The 17,055-nt window shown below is 45.1% G+C and overlaps 1 protein-coding gene across 1 annotated transcript in view; it reads right to left on the minus strand.

Annotated features, from left to right (window-relative positions):
* Positions 1-15,306, minus strand: part of ATRN (attractin) — a gene marked incomplete at its 5' end in the record, with an annotated part of 172,161 nt that extends 156,855 nt beyond the window's left edge. Inside the window, 2 exon segments of the mRNA XM_083398154.1 lie at positions 14,680-15,135; positions 15,137-15,306. Of these exon segments, the coding sequence (XP_083254280.1) occupies positions 14,680-15,135; positions 15,137-15,306 (626 nt within the window).
* Between the last annotated feature and the right edge of the window lie 1,749 nt (positions 15,307-17,055).

Here is a 17,055-nt window from a genome sequence, read left to right on the forward strand (position 1 = left end):
CTTTAAAAGTTCAAAGTCCAGCCATAAAGCCATTAACTAGAAGCTGGCAGGCTGCCCGGAGCAGTAGCAACATACCTCATCAATCATGTTTATGCGCAGAGCAGATTCCAATCCGATCTGTCCCTCTGCATTCCGATCCTTTGCCGGCACTCCGATTCGACTTCTGGGCCCATAACCACGTGTTGGTTAAAGCAGAGTTCCGTGCCCAGCGGAAGGATGAGGAGTACGTGCTGCATACTCTTGGTTGCTTTATTTACAGTTCAAAGCAGTTATATTACAGAAAGACATCTTGCCTCTGCCGGAGCAGAAAAGCATCCTCTCTCATCGACAGCTTGGAGAGAAACAACACAGTGAAAAACAGGAAACCAGTGTACGTCACATCCAGTCTCCCTTTCCCGTGAGAAACTCCAACAGTACAGTACAGACTGTGGAATGTAAACACCTGTCTCGTGACAAGCCCTTTCGCTGCACAGTGAAGGAAAACAGAAACCAACACAAAGATGCATCATGGGCTTAACAAAAGGTTAAAAGCCTACAAAAAATTACTAGCTATGTGTGGGCAGACAATCTACGTTAGTCATTTATTGCACATCGATGGCTGAAAAACAGACACAAATCAGTTATATTTTACCATTTACAAGCACTTCCCAGCCTAGGCGGCTATTCTTATCCAACACAGACAGCAGGCAAGTTTACAAAAATGAATTATTACCTCCAAGGGGACTGTTGTAAGGGAAAGAAGCATAATTGTTTCTCACAACCAAGAGGGTTCCCAGTAGGGCTCACATACATTACAAGCAGTAAAAGCAAAATTATGGAATACAGAAGTCTGGTTCAAAAGCAACATGCTGCTTCAACAAACCATGGTTTGCTGGTATGCAAAAAACTCTCAAGTGCAAACAGGCCCTTTATCTAGCTGCAGAGGAGATATCCTAGATTTTAAAAGGACAGTTACCTCAACATCTGAACTAGAAAGTTTTGGTTTAAAGACTCCTTATGAATCCTGGTTTGCACTCAGCACTTAAATCAATCTCCTGATTTGGACTTCTTATTATTATTATTATTAGTATTATTACAGTGGAGGAAACTGGTATTAGAAGCTAGAAGTTTCCCCTGTTGCTGGGCAAGCTAGGAGGCAGGTGCACTTGAGCTCATCGCTTGTTCATATGTCAACAAAGCATAGAATAATGGAACAGCCCATATTGGCTGAAACCGATCAAAGAATACTAGCCACATGTATGCATGTCTTCACCCAAAAGAAAAGCAGTGCCCAAGGAGGGAACCCAAGATAGGAAAAGAGGTGGTAAGGGAACCTCTCCAGGTGGTAAGGGAACAATTCTCCAGGGCCTGATAAACTGCAGCTAAGGATACTAAAGGAGCTTGAAGGTATAATCTCAGAGCCTGTCTCTAACCTTCAAGAATTCTTGGAAAACAGGTGAGGTCTCTACAGACAATGGCAATGGTTGTCCCCATCCTCAAAAAGGTGGGGAAAGAGGACCCAAGTAACTAAAGACCAGTCAGCTTGACGTAGATACCAGAAAAGGTCCCAGAACAGATAATTCAATGGTCAGTTGTGAAGACTTAGAAAAGGATGCTGGGATTGCTAAATCCAGCATAGGTTTCTCAAAAACAAGTATTACGAGCTCGGTGGATCAGGGGAATGCAGTGGACGTAGTATATCTTGGTTTTGGCAAAAAATATCCCATGATATTCTTGGAAAGAAGCTGGTAAAATGTGGGCTATATGAGGTAACCGTTAGGTGGACTTGTAGTTGGTTGACTTGACCAAATCCAGACAGGGCTCATTATGTTTTCTCATCATCCTGGGGAAAAATGAGAAGTGGGATGCCGCAAGCTGGAAGGTGTACAGAGAAGGATGACCAAGATGATCAAGGATCTGGAAACCAAGCCTTATGAGGAACAGTTGAGGGAGTTAGGCATGTTTGATGTGGGAGAGAGGAGACTGAGAAGAGATATGAAAGCCATCTTCAACTATCTGAAGGGATGTCACATGGAAGATGGCGCAAGCTTGTTTTCTCCTGCTCTGGAGGGTAGGGCTCAAAACAATAGAACCAAATGGCAAGAAAGGAATTTCCAACTAATCACCAGGAAGAACTTTCTGACAGTTTTTAAGCAGAGCTTGGATGGCCATCTCCCAGATACACTTTAGGTGTGATTCCTGCATTGCAGGGGGTTTGATTAGATCCCTCAGGATGTTAACTACTTGTATAAATAAATAGGTCCATACTGTATTTTTGAAATGTGAATAAACAGATGTCTTTGAAGTTTACTGAAGAGGGATAGGGAAGGATGTTGTTCTGGGGGTTTTCTAGTGAATGAACAGAAAATAGGCACAGGAAAAGCAGATGGGATCAAGATTCGTTTCAGGCATGCAATACATGAAATCACATGCAGCTGGGAGCAGCTAGTGACAAGAGAAGCTTGTTATGAGTGCAGGAACTACTAAAAAAAAAAAGCAGTCTGCGCAGTAGTCTGGCACAGGGTGGCAGTGACTTTTAATACACAAAGGCTGTTAGGACACTACTTCACCTACCGTATTAGGACTTTGCAGGAGCTCAGACTAAGGAGACAAAAGTAGTAAGCACCACACACATGACCCCAAAGAAGTATCACTGGTTTTATTATGGTTCACTTAAGTTATGTTTCCCAGAAATTAAGCAGCAGCCAGGAAGCCCAAGAGCAAACAATCCACTGGGATATAACTCTGCTGAGAACCCAAGAATGTCTTCACTGCAACGAACTAGGGTAAACATCTCTGTGGTGGCAGAGAGCCTGTGCAGGGAGAAAGGGTATTTAAGGGGACAGGGTAGACGAAGGAAAAAGCAAGAAGCTTTGAGCTAGCAGTCACAATACATTTCTTTCAAGCAGTGGTGCATTCCTAGACTTGGCAAACACATACAAGAGATCCACCAGCTGTGTCCTGGTCAGGACAAAGGCCTTCGGTCTCAAAGATTCAACTGGTGGAGTCTGTGGAAAGCGCCCCTCCCTGACATTATAGACAAGAGCTGAGCACATGCAGTAACTTGAAGCAAAAATCTGCCAAAGTAGCACAAACTATGATGGTAAATGTGCACTGTTATGTCCAAAGTGCATTCCTTAGAATGTCTTGTACCCTTTGGCTAACAATTTTAGCCACTGAAAGTTAGTATGAAGTTACCTAACAGAGAGGGAGAAATGTGCATTGGATGAAAACTGAATGGTCTGGCTAAGGCTCATGCTGGATGGTGAGGAAGTCCATGCAGCCAAGGCTCACACACTCAAAAGTCTCCTGCTTCTGTCACCTCGGCCTTGTCAAGCTTGACTTAAGAGCTGGAGTGGAGGTAATCCTGAAGCAGTATAAACTGCATTTATCATATGGAACAAGGTTTTCTGCCTCAAAGAACAGAGTTAATTTGTAAAAGGTCACAATTCTGCTGGGCCATTTGCTACCTACAAGAATTCGAAGCAGCAAAGTTGATTTTGTTATTTTTTGCATATCTGATCAGACACAAAGGAAGCTACTGTCTGCAATTAATACCTTTTTTAAGAAAAGAAAAAATAACTATTCTTTTCAATCTATTTTGCGTAGCAGAAGTACACAAAATAAAAATCAGACGATCAGATGCATGTGACAAAGGGAAAACATAGCATGCATAAATATGACCCTATGTAAAAGGTATTACTATAAAATCTGAGATTATGGGTCAAACCAGATGCAGTGGGAAAGTGTTTCTTTGTTGAATTAGAAGCCACATGCTGCCGCTTTGAAGATTAGATAAGCAGCCCGCTGTAAAAAGGTGTTTGACCCTCTTCTCCTTTAAAAGGTAAAGGACCCCTGACAGTTAAGTCCAGTCACGAACGACTCTGGGGTTACAGCGCTCATCTCGCTTTATAGGCCGAGGGAGCCGGCGTTTGTCCGCAGAGTTTTTCCAGGCCATGTAGCCAGCAGGACTAAGCCGCTTCTGGCGAAACCAGAGCAGTGCACAGAAATGCCGTTTACCTTCCCGCCGGAGTAGTACCTATTTATCTACTTGCACTTTGACATGCTTTCGAACTGCTAGGTGGGCACGAGCAGGGACCGAGCAACGGGAGCTCACCCTGTCACGGGGATTCGAACTGCCGACCTTCTGATCGGCAAGCCCAAAAGGCTCAGTGGTTTAGACCACAGCGCCACCCGCGTCCCTACCTTCCTTTACCCTTGTCCTAATCCAAATTCCCATAAAAGGCACAGCATCAGTACTTATGTTCTCCCCTCCCAGGAGCTAAAAGTGCAGCTTGCAGGGGGGCAAGCGGATTCAGGGATTCCAACTTACGGTTTTGGAGGGGCTGTTTTGGAAGTCTTTTTTCTTTTTCTTCTTTTTGGAATGAGACTAACCATCTCCTCATCACAACTAGCTTGGCCATTCAAGAACCTACACAGAGTTGCCAAGTACCTTTTAGCACTTGCTGCAAAACTAGTTCTAAAGATACTTCCAATGTTTTTACACTTTTGGTGCTCTAAAGTAAATTTAATGGCAGAGTATGTTTTGCTTATTTGGGTAAGGTGTTCCAATTTATTGCAGTAGATGCTAGATTTTATTCCGAATGAAAACGATCCAACACCATACTCTGAGGCCAAGATTAATTATTTTTAATGTAGCACTCAGCACATTTCGGCTACAGAAGCTGTGTAATATTCATCTATAACTCCTTCCATTAACTTAATGAAAGACATTTTCCTTTCTTATAAAATACCTTGTAATTGCATCCCACTAAATCATTTTCACTCTTCTCCCCACATCTGATTTGCAGGTTTCTTTGCATGTATGGACGCCTTCACAAAATTTTTGGAGGGAATGTTTGTGTTTTGAGTCATATTCACTAAAAAAAAAAAAAAAAGAACTGCTGAGTTTAGTGGGACTTATTCATGTAAGGGTACATCAGACTGCAGCCTTAGGCATGCAATGGCATACAAAAGGCATGTATTTTGCAAGCATAAATACAGAGGCAATCATCCAACACAAACATGTGACTTGCATTCAACTTCCTCCAAGTCCCAAGCTGCTGCGAGACAGCCAAACTCTGCACAACACTTCAGTACTGCAGAATAAAAACAGAGTAGACACTAGGGAGACTGTGTAGTCACCTAAAGACCTGTATTCAGGTAAAGGTAATCATGCTGCAACTGATAGCACACTCCTTTCTCAGAAGCACCACTCAACTACCTGAGCCCAAACAAATGGATCTTATGCTCTGTTTAATTCCCTCCAACGTCCTGAGTTCTGCAATGTCAGTTCTGAACTTATAAATACATATGGAAAGTAAACATCCATGCAATATTCTATTTCACAGAGAAACACCCCTTTACTCATTAGCTACCATCTCTTGTCGTCGGAAAGCTTTAAGTGCTAACTGTGAATTCTACAACCCTATTTCTTCTGCACAAGCGCTCAGAAATTAGTCCCACTTTGTTCAACAGTGCTTACTGTCAACAAGTGTTCCAACGACTGGCGCTTCCACATTCCACTCACTCGGCATTCTTGCACATATACAGGAGAACTGGCTTCCACTTTAACACAGGTGGAGAGAGCCAAACAAGTCTCTGTCTCGTCTCTAAGCAGCCATAATTCTGTCATGAAAAAGGCACCTGGCCCAAAAACATTGATTATGCTCCTAGGTTGTATCTGGCTGTACTCCAAGATGTTTTAATTGTTACAAAACCCATCTAGTGTTCATGCTTGTTCACGAAATGTATGAATTTCAAATTGGGAAGCTTGATTTAAAACTATTCCCATTTTTCTTCCCTTTGAGATGGTTTAAATCAACCTGACCTTCATAGATCCAATGCATACTTTATGTCCGCAGGTGTGTCTGCTCTGTGTACACTCAGGTTTCTTACAGAGAGCACCTTCAGCATGAAAGAGAGAGGTACACCTCCACGGATTCGCTGGACTGCTGTGGTTTATTTATTTTGAATATTTATAGCCCTGAGAGACTTTCAAAGCAACTTTCCATCATTGTTTATTTGTACACCACCTTTGCAAAGTAAACCCTGCTCAAGCAGCTGACAACACTGAAAATTTTATGTAATTCACTGGCAAGACTTCACGTTTAAAGCTTATGAAAACATCTCCAATGACACAACGAAATTAAAACAATCCACTAATGGCTCATACTAAGGTCTAAGAAGAAAAATACAAGAGCTTAATGCAGGCAACAAAAAATAATAATAATGCAGCTCCAGAACTAAACCTTGACCCTGGCAACAAAGCTTAAGGAAAACCCCTCCCTAATGGTCTTTAGGCATCCTAAGCAGCCGAAGCTCCCATTTGTAGCTGAAATCAGTCAGGTCCACCCTCCAGGCCAGGTGGTAATAGGCCAGAAAAAGCAGGGAGAAGGTCTGGCAGGAGTCACAGCAAGGTGGCCTCTTGTACCTTCAGCACCCACCTTTGCAGTTGGGGTTTGTATAGGACCCTGACCTCCAAGGTCAGAAGGAAACAGGTTAGGCAAAAAGAAGGTCTTGCAGGACTCAGAGCAAGAACTTACAAAATATGTGCACAATACAGCCACATTTTTAAAAGTTAGTACATAAAACTAGAGATCACATTATCAGGTTTGCTCAGGCAGCCTTTTTCTGCCCCCGTTTTGGTCACAGCTCCCCCAGACATGATGTACTTTACTGCATGTCTGGAGAGGTCTACCTCTCCTTCACACTCATAGGAGACGACATAAGCACAATGAATACACACCTGCCTCCATAAAGTGTAAATTGCCGAGTTCGAAATAGCTCGGAAGCACTTTACTATTCATAAGAAGATGGCAAAATAATTTAACTCATCTGCCCAGGAGAACCCACACAGTCCTGCATATAACCTTCAAGGCTGTTGCTGTAATGCAAAGCCAGACAAATAGCAACCCAAATGCATCATTGCAAGGCTATCAATATTCAAGCTAGTTCTGGCAACAGAGTTGTATCCTAAAGCAAAATGCAGGCCTCTAAAATAAGAACAAGCTATGTGGATGCTTTTGTTACTCAACAGTATTTGTCACAAACTAGTGGAAGTGAGGAACAGGTTTAAGGATTTAGATTTGGTGGACAAACTGCCTGAAGAACTATGGATGGAGGCTCGCAACATTATACAGGAGGCAGCAACGAAAACCATCCCAATGAAAAGGAAATGCAAGAAAGCAAAGTGGCTGTCCAACAAGGCCTTACAAATAGCGGAGGAGAGAAGGCAAGCAAAATGCGAGGGAGATAGTGAAAGATACAGGAAACTGAATGCAGATTTCCAAAAAATAGCAAGGAGAGACAAGAAGGCCTTCTTAAATGAGCAATGCAAAGAAATAGAGGAAAACAACAGAATGGGAAGAACCAGAGATCTGTTCAAGAAAATTGGAGATATGAAAGGGACATTTCGTACAAAGATTACCATAATAAAGGACAAAAGTGGTAAGGACCTAACAGAAGCAGAAGGCATCAAGAAGAGGTGGCAAGAATACACAGAGGAATTATACCAGAAAGATATGGATGGCTCGTACACCTCAGGTAGTGTGGTTGCTGACCTTGAGCCAGACATCCTGGAGAGTGAAGTCAAATGGGCCTTAGAAAGCACTGCAAATAACAATGCCAGTGGAAGTGATGGTATTCCAGCTGAACTACTAAAAATTTTAAAAGATGATGCTGTTAAGGTGCTACACTCAATATGCCAGCAAGTTTGGAAAACTCAGCATTGGCCAGAGGATTGGAGAAGATCAGTCTACATCCCAATCTCAAAGAAGGGCAGTGCCAAAGAATGCTCCAACTACCACACAATTGCACTCATTTCACACGCTAGCAAGGTTATGCTTAAAATTCTACAAGGAAGGCTCAAGCAGTATATGGACCGAGAACTCCCAGAAGTGCAAGCTGGATTTCGAAGGGGCAGAGGAACCAGAGACCAAATTGCAAACATGCGCTGGATTATGGAGAAAGCTAGAGAGTTCCAGAAAGACATCTACTTTTGCTTCATTGACTATGCAAAAGCCTTTGACTGGGCCCATCACCTACTGGCAAATAGAAGGGGAAGAACTGGAGGCAGTGAGAGATTTTACTTCAATTCTCCAGGGCCTCCATGATCACTGCAGATGGTGACAGCAGTCACGAAATTAAAAGACGCCTGCTCCTTGAGGGAAAGGCGATGGCAAACCTAGACAGCATCTTAAAAAGCAGAGACATCACCTTGCCAACAAAGGTCCGTATAGTTAAAGCCATGGTTTTCCCAGTAGTGATGTATGGAAGTGAGAGCTGGACTATAAAGAAGGCTGATCGCCAAAGAATTGATGCTTTTGAATTATGGTGCTGGAGGAGACTCTTGAGAGTCCCATGGACTGCAAGAAGATCAAATGCATCCATTCTTAAGGAAATTAGCCCTGAGTGCTCACTGGAAGGACAGATCGTGAAGCTGAGGCTCCAATACTTTGGCCACCTCATGAGAAGAGAAGACTACCTGGAAAAGACCCTGATGTTGGGAAAGATTGAGGGCACAAGGAGAAGGGGACGACAGAGGACGAGATGGTTGGACAGTGGTCTTGAAGCTACAAACATGAGTCTGACCAAACTGCGGGAGACAGTGGAAGACAGAAGTGCCTGGCGTGCTCTGGTCCATGGGGTCACGAAGAGTCGGACACGACTAAACGACTAAAAAACAACAAAGAGACACCTGCCATTAAAGCCTGATTTTGTATGGTTACCTGCAAATAAAGGAATTACTTCCAGGACCAAAGTTTAATTCAGTAACAGACAACACCACTGGCTAATGAATAATGATATTTGTTGTATAGGACCAAGTGAGTCAGAGACCTACCACGGCCTCTTCCCTTCTTATCTGAGCACTAGAGGGCTGGGAATCTATCTTCATCCACAGTAATAAAGTCTGCATCTCCAATTCCCCTTCCCATCCTACACTTCGCAGAAAAGGAGTATATTGGCACACACTTCACAGAAGGTCAGATCACAGCAAGCTGAAATGGGCACAGAAGCAAGTGAGGAATGCATGTGGTTCACTCACGGGCCCATGCTTGGAGATTTCTGCCCTCTTTGGTTTCCCAGCATGCAGACACCTTCTTCTTGTGCATGGGAACCACCATTTTGGCTACATAAGAATCATCACTCACGAACCAGTGAACAATGCTAATAGAGGGAAGGACAGCACAACATACCTGTCTCGTTCTCACTTGAGGATTAAGTAATCAAGTCACACTACGACCTTAAAGGCATCACAGCATATATTACTAAAGTAAGCTTTTCTGCACCAACATTCTGTCACCTAGTTATGTAGAGAAATAATTCGGGGGGAGCGAGGGACAAAGCATTTTAAAAGCTATTCTTTGTCTCACAAATTAACACTGATCGAAATACACAGATGCCGCCCCTTTTCCGACACCAATGTGCCATGAAACCTTTACTGACTGGGATAAACTTCTGAGCAACTTTTCTAATGACCCGCACACACAATTCATCACCTTTGCAACAATAACTCCATCCACTTAAGGCAAGCCTACTATCCCATGATCACGGGTACAATGCTGATCAAAGAGCCCACTCCGTAATTCTTCCCACAGGCAACTCATGGGGAAATGTAGCTTCCCGATTAAGGACGACTCTGTGCCCTGTCCTTACACTGGTCCTTAGGGCTTGGCAACTGCATCTTCTCCTACAGCGCAATCCCCCTTGAATAAATGCATGTATTGTGATGCAAGGAGGCCAGCATCTATTTTAACAGATCATGTGATATAAGAGGAAGGAAGAATGATCACGAATACAACCACATAAACATGTATGTTTACTGTGCCATCACCCCAAATCAAGATTCCCTTAAGAGAGGGTGTCCCAGATAACACAAAAAGATCCTTTCACTCGTGTCCTAGTTCTGCAATACAGACCCACTTGGAACAGCATAAATACATTCTGCACCACAATACATGCAAAAGCATCCAGCCTTTAAATAACATCTGGAAGTCCGCTCTCTCCTCAGCTGGTCCATCCACTACACATTTGGAAACTTTGTAAGATATTATAACCAAATGTTGCACGATGGTTCCTCAGATCAAGGAGTGCAGGGTTTGTTTTTTCTGTGTTTGGATACATTTGTACATAATTTTGAATCAGGAAGGTTCACTAAACCTTTCAAAGCTGCAGTGATTTCTTTTCCCTCTTAGAATTCCCAAGCAACAATTGTCACTTACTGCTAGGCCATTATAAACCGAGGTGATCTAACGTACTGTCACTATAACCCAAAGTGTGTAGCACCCTAGTACTCTAATATACTGCCTTGCTTCATTTCACCCCCCTACGGAAAGGTTCAGTCACACAAGCCCCTTTTTCCAGGGACGACCAGTAAATGGACCTCACCTTAGCATCACACTCTCAGTATGAGGCATATTGAATTAAGATTTCATGCTGAACTCTTCTCTTTTTCTTAGACTGGTAAACCACAGACATACCTTGCTTTTTAAAAAGGCAACCCTATTAATCATTGGGTTTGTCTGACAAAGTAAGTAATTCCTTTCAAATGCTTTAGAAAACATAGTCTTCACTATCAGCATAGCCCAGGCATGTAATTCACATCCTGGCAACACAGCCATTGGACTGCAGCCACAGCTTCCAATGGTGCATCTTGACTTCCATTTCCTCTCCTCTCTCTCCTCTGCACATACCCACCAAATCTGCTCTGGAGGGTCCCTCAACCCTCCAGAGATGATTTTGAGGGTGCAAGGAGGGCTGAAGGGAAGAGGAGAGGAGGGGGGACGTTCCACTGTATGCACAGAAGTCTGCTTTGCGAGTTCCCATTGAGTTCTAATTCTTTACTTTGTCCTATTTGTACCAGATAAATTTTTTTAATGCCTGACTATATCCTCAGAGCTGGGACGTGGGTGGTGCTGTGGTCTAAAATCACAGAGCCTAGGACTTGCCAATCAGAAGGTCGGCGGTTCAAATCCCCGCAACAGGATGAGCTCCCGTTGCTCGGTCCCTGCTCCTGCCAACCTAACAGTTCGAAAGCACGTCAAGTGCAAGTAGATAAATAGGTACCACTCCGGCGGGAAGGTAAACAGCGTTTCCGTGCGCTGCTCTGGTTCACCAGAAGCACCTTAGTCATGCTGGCCACATGACCCGGGAAAACTGTTTGCGGACAAATGCCAACTCCCTCAGCTAGTAAAGCAATATGAGCGCTGCAACCCCAGAGTCATCCGCGACTGGACCTAACAGTCAGGAGTCCCTTTACCTTTACCTATATCCCCAGATGAACCATACCAACATGTTTTTCATGTCTGCTAAAACTCTGTCTAATTTTTTTAAAAAAGAATTGTTTAACCACATCAGTTAAGAAACGTGGATATATATTCTCAGTGCTTTTTCCTGGGGGGGACGCAGGGGTACGCATACCCCTAAACATTTTCTGAATCTTTGTACTTTTGTCCATTTACTGTTTTTTTCCCGATTTGAACTATAAAATGGTAATTTTCTTGAGTCAAAATGAGAGTACTCCTAAAACTTTTTTTAGAATAAAAGCACTGCATATACTATAACGTTATTGTTTTAGTTAAATAAATTGTTATTAAGGAAATGATTATTTTTCTCCTTCCAAAAAAGTACAGCAGAAAAGTTGTCCAAATATAAAGTTAACTTATTAAACCTCACAGTAATTCCATAATTATCTGTCTATGCATATCTAATAGTATAACCAAATCAGTAATTTTTGATATAACTGTAAAAACTACTCTGAAACTTTATTATTCCAAAAATGAAACCTTCGTCTGGCTGTAAATATTACGATTATACCAGCAAGAATGATTCTTTCTGTAAAAAAAATGATTTAAATCAAGTCTTACTGACTAGTGATTTAAATCGTGATTTAAATTGTGATTTAAATAGATTTGATTTAAATCAAATCCATCCCGCAGCTCCCCACTATGTATCTCAATGTGCATGCACACAAATGCACATACAGTACTTCTATTAGCAAGAAACAAGAGCAAAGCTATGCAGCAAAGCTAATGAAATTACTGTGGCATAGCTTCTATAGTCTATGAAAGCTTATGTGCCATAATAAATATGTCCATCTTTAAGATGGCCCATTACTCTTAGTCTGCAGCAGCACACACGGTTAATTCTGTGGAACTTGTCTTTGCAAAATTGTTACCTTCCGCCCTCACCAGCAAGACCAAATGCCATGGTTTCACACACCGACAACACAAATACACAGAGACCAACCACTGCTTGCCTTTTTTCCACACTTCCCTTTTAAAAATGTGTAGGAACTGGCAGACTTTTCAGTGGCAATGCTGCACCCTCAGAAAGACTTCCCCCAGCTTAGTAACTCAGGCCCACCAATCTGGCTTCCATCATTGTCTTATTTGTACACTCCTCCACATGATCTTACAAAGCCAACTGGGAGAGGAGAGCTCCTGCGAGACCACACATCCCTGCCTCTGTTCATCAAGCTGCTCAGGGAACCCAGGCAGGATTTCCTTTGTGACAGTGCAATCCTATGCACATTCAGTGGGACTTAGTGCCCAGTAAGTGGGTACAAGACTGCCATCTTAGTGTTACAGCAAAGCTTCGCATTCAAATATTTGCTGTTGCTATTATCACAATCCTCACTGGTCTATGTGGAAAAAGCTCAGGCCGAGTTTTCTCCTGATATCTCCCCTGTGACATCGCTTCCCACACCACCATGAAAATCACCAAGCCATAACTGTCACCAACTTAAGGACTAGAGCAGTATGCTGGCTAAACATCTCAGCCACTGGAAAGTCCACAAACCAAGTCTCACCACAGCAAAGGTATGCCTGCATGCATGAAAGCACCTTTTTTCTCTCTGCCACTAACTCTTGTCTGTAATGTGACAGTAATGTGACAGTAATAATACTGGCCTACTCAGGGTTATTATAAGAGTTACTAAAATAACATACATGAGGCAGTTTGAGCAGTCCAGATGGGTTATGTTATTAAAGCAATTCCTTAATACAGTATATACTTTAAATCAACACTCTTCTGACAGTTTCCACACCTTTTAACCATTACTCTGGAATGCTTTCTATAAATGCTTAGTGTCATCTACAAGCAGAAAAACTCTGGTTCAGTTTTCCTGGTCATAGATGACACTAAGCATTTATAGAAAGCATTCAAAGAACCTCCTTGACGTTGCCTTGCAATCTTTGTAATTACCCTGCAAGATGAGGCGAGTATTAGACCCATGTTATTTAAGAGAGGGAGGATAAGAGCTAAGGTCACCAGACAAGTTCATAGGAGGAGCGAGATCTGAACCAGAACATTTCCTGGTCTTCTACACAAACAGCCAAGGCATCAGCACTTACTTGCATCATGTATTTTGAATGCAATTTTCACATGTGCTCATTCCCAAGTCATTTTAAAATCATACTAGAAACCCAAAAGATGCATTCTCCTACTTTTTCTTTTCTTTTTATCTCTGGCAACCTACAGCAGGGGTGGCTTTTCTGGGCCTGAGGGCCACATTCACCCTTGGCCAACCTTCTGGGGGCCGAATGCCAGTGTTGGGTGTAACCACCCACTCTCCTGCAGGTACACCTGCAAAACATACACACCTACAAGCACAAAGCAGCACCACACCCCTCCCTCAAGTGTTCTGAAGGAAGGGGGTTTTCAGATTTACTCCTCATTCATAAAATGATTGGTCCAATGACTAAGGGGGAGGACATCTGTGTCCCTATCAGGGCACAGGGCTGAGCACAGAGAGTTCAAACCACCCAGTGCCATCATTATTTCTTAAATTTATTTTTGCACCCACTGCTGAAATCAGTGGTGTCTAGGGGGGAGTCAAGAGAATAAAATGTGGTTAGGGGGCCACATCAGCCCCTGCCCAGGACAGGGGTTAGTCAACCCTGGCCTAAATTCCTCCCATTTAGACATCAGAGACATTAGGACACTCTCCCTGTACCCCCCTCTATCTATATACTGCACAGCCCCTTGCCCCCTAGCAATTTGCAACATGGGGGCAACCCTCACACCCACCCTGGTCTCTGTCGCCCACAAAAATTGTTCTTCTCTTTTTTTAGCAGTTCTTATTTTATCTATAAGCTGCCTCAAGTCCCTGTCAGGAGTAAAGTCAGGATATAAATAATTATACAACAACAACAACCTCCAACACATGCCTAATGCTTTTTTTGTCATCATGCATTTCCCCAGATATGAGCTCACTAGCACTTACAAAAGATTTCGCTGTTTAGCCAACAACAAATGTGCATATTTGGAGGGGGGTACCCACAGCAGGACCTATATGCCCGAGGCTCATTATTTCAGCCAGTCGAATAAAAGTATTATTTGCTTCTATTCTAGACCGAGTCACTGGGTGACTTGACCAAGCACGTAGATAAGAGGCACGTTCACCCAGAAACAACTCCAACCTGCAGTTGCTCCCAGGTGTGTGCAGGACTGCGGGTGAAATCTTATGCAGAATTGAACAGGATTTGTGGAAGGTAATGTCAAGGCGGGTTAGCGCCAGCAGGCCGTGAGAGGCGCAGCATTTGCACACACCTCCCCGCCCCTCCCTCCCTCTGACCCTCACACCAACCCTGTGAGGCAGGTCGGGCCGAGGCTGCCCCCGGGGTCGTGCCCGGCGCCCCGGCCGAAGAGACCCCGACCCCCCGCTTCGCCCTCCCCCCGGGGCGCCCCCTCACCCACCGGAAGCGGCCCCCGCAGTGCTGGCACTGGTCGCCGACCCATCCCGGCGGGCACTCGCACTGGCCGGTGCTGGGCTGGCAGCGCCCTCCGTTGGCGCACGGCTTGTCGCACTCCTTCGCCTCGGCGGCCGCTCCGGCTCCGGCTCCCACCCCGGCTCCGGCCGCCGGACCCAGCAGGAGGAGGAGGACGGCGGCCAGCCAGGCTGGGGCGAGGGCGAGGAGGCCGCCGCGCCGCCTGCGGCCCCGCCGCTCCATCGCCTGAGGGGAAAAGGGACGGCAGTGAGGAGAACGGAGCCCGGGGAGGGGGCGGGCGGCGGCGGCGGTGAGAGGCTCCGCCGAGAAGCTTCGCGCGGGCGGACGGTGGCCGGCGAGGGCTGCGGCGGCGGCTGCTACTGCGGAGCGGCCTCCTCCTCCTCCTCCCTGGAGCGACGGAAGCCCGCGAGGCTCAACCTTAGCGCGGCCTGGCGCTCGCTCTCCTCCTCACACAACCGTTCTGAGGGGGAAGGGGGAGGAGGAGGAGGAGGAAGCGACGGAGCGTCGCCCCCTCCCGCCGGTGTCCGCTCCCGATGACGTCGGCGCCGAGCGGAGCCCCTGACGAGGGGGGAGAGCGAGGATAAAGAGAGACCATAGAGTTCTTCTCTGTCATAGAGAGGCGGGCGGATGGTATCCAGGCAACCGCCTAAGCGGGAAGAGAGGTGGGGCTTCGGGCTGGACGCAGGTGGGCGGTGCCGAATTTGATAGAGAGCAGGCGCGCCCAATCAGGTCGCCGGCAGGTACTTTTCGGACTACATCTCCCATCAGCCCCTTCAAAACGGGGAGGAGGCTGCTCTCCGTCAGGTTTGGCACCGCCCACCTGTCAAGTCCGAGGCCCCGCCCTCTTGCCCTCTCTCCGCTGTCGTTCAAGTGGCCGTCGCGGGAGGCAGAAGTTCAACAGGTGAAGCCACCCTTCCTCGCCCACCTGCAGCAGGTCTGCAGGTGCAAGGAACCTGTGCTATTACTTTAATTTCCAGAGGCACAGGTGTGTTAGTCTGTTGCGGGGGGGGGGGACAAAGAATCTTGCAGCAGCTAAAAAGGCTCAACAAATGTTATTATTCCGGTCCTTCTTCTGGGCTTTGCATCAGCATCGGATTGGCCTCTGCAAGAACAGAGTGCAGGATGAGAGAGGCTCCCTTGGGCCTGATGGGCTCTCTTTAAATAATAATAATTATAATATTTTATATTGGGTTTTTTAGAACGAGTAAATACATAGCAGGGAAAGTTATCTGCTCAATAAAGTAAGTTAACTGTGACTGCATTGCACCATTATATTTCCCTCACTTAGCAAACAAGTAGGGGGGAGGGCTAAATTAAACTCCAACAACAGCAACAAGTGTTTTGGCCTGGCTGGAATATGTCCTTGAACTCTGATAATGCTTCTAGGAGAGGGGTGTGCGAGGGGGTGTTGCTGTACAAAGGTAATATTTACATTTGTCGCTCCATCCATTTTGCCTCTGGTACCACTCACCTCTGGCCTGTGCCCGCTCCAAGGTTGCCCTGAAGCAAAGGCAGACTGAAAAAGGTTTCCCGTGCAGGTTCTGAAGCAAACAAACATCGATGATACTAATACCCACATTTGGGGTGCGTGGTTGGCATGTTCATCATGCAGGATTTTAATCTTTCTGGTGTGCAGGGTGGTTCTGGTCCACGTTGGCCATCACTGCTCTTTCATTTTTATTTTAAAGTCACTTCGCCTACTTGCCGCCTCCCATTCTGGAAGCGCTGTCATGATCTGGCCAAGTCCATCTGTGTGCTGGCATCTTCCTTCCTGGCCTGCGTGCTGTTTCAGCTCCCTGGGCCTGGATTTGCCAGCAATTCTCACAGATAATTGTTTTCTCTCAACACCACCTGCTCCCTTCCTACCCCCGGCGTAGGTGATGGCTGAGCGAAAGGATCAAGTAAAACCTGACACGCTGTCGGGATAATTCCAACCAAACCATTTCACCTATAGGGGTGCTTTCGGAATTATTCCAGTATAAAAGGACAAGATTCAACCAGGGCAAGTTTCGCTTGCTTAGCCCGTTGCCAAGGCATCTGTTCAAATTCCCAGCAGCACAGATTAAGCCGAATAAAACCTGGCATGCTGGACGGAATTCTGTTTCGGATTGCATAGGCGATGGATACACCTGTGTCTGTCCTAGAACTGTTCTTACAAAACCCAAATAAATCACAGCTATACATAATGGAGGAGGCAGTTTAAAGTTTGATTAGGCCTGGATATTGCAGTGGGGTGTTCTTTCCAGATTTCAAAGGACAGTTCTGATGTAAACTTTTTGTGTTAATCAATTGGGGGAGGGCTGCCTTTTAAATACGAGAGCACAGTAGCTGCATTCTGATATTA

Source organism: Podarcis tiliguerta (assembly GCF_965153285.1).
Source record: "Podarcis tiliguerta genome assembly, chromosome: 9".
Lineage (NCBI taxonomy): Eukaryota > Metazoa > Chordata > Lepidosauria > Squamata > Lacertidae > Podarcis > Podarcis tiliguerta.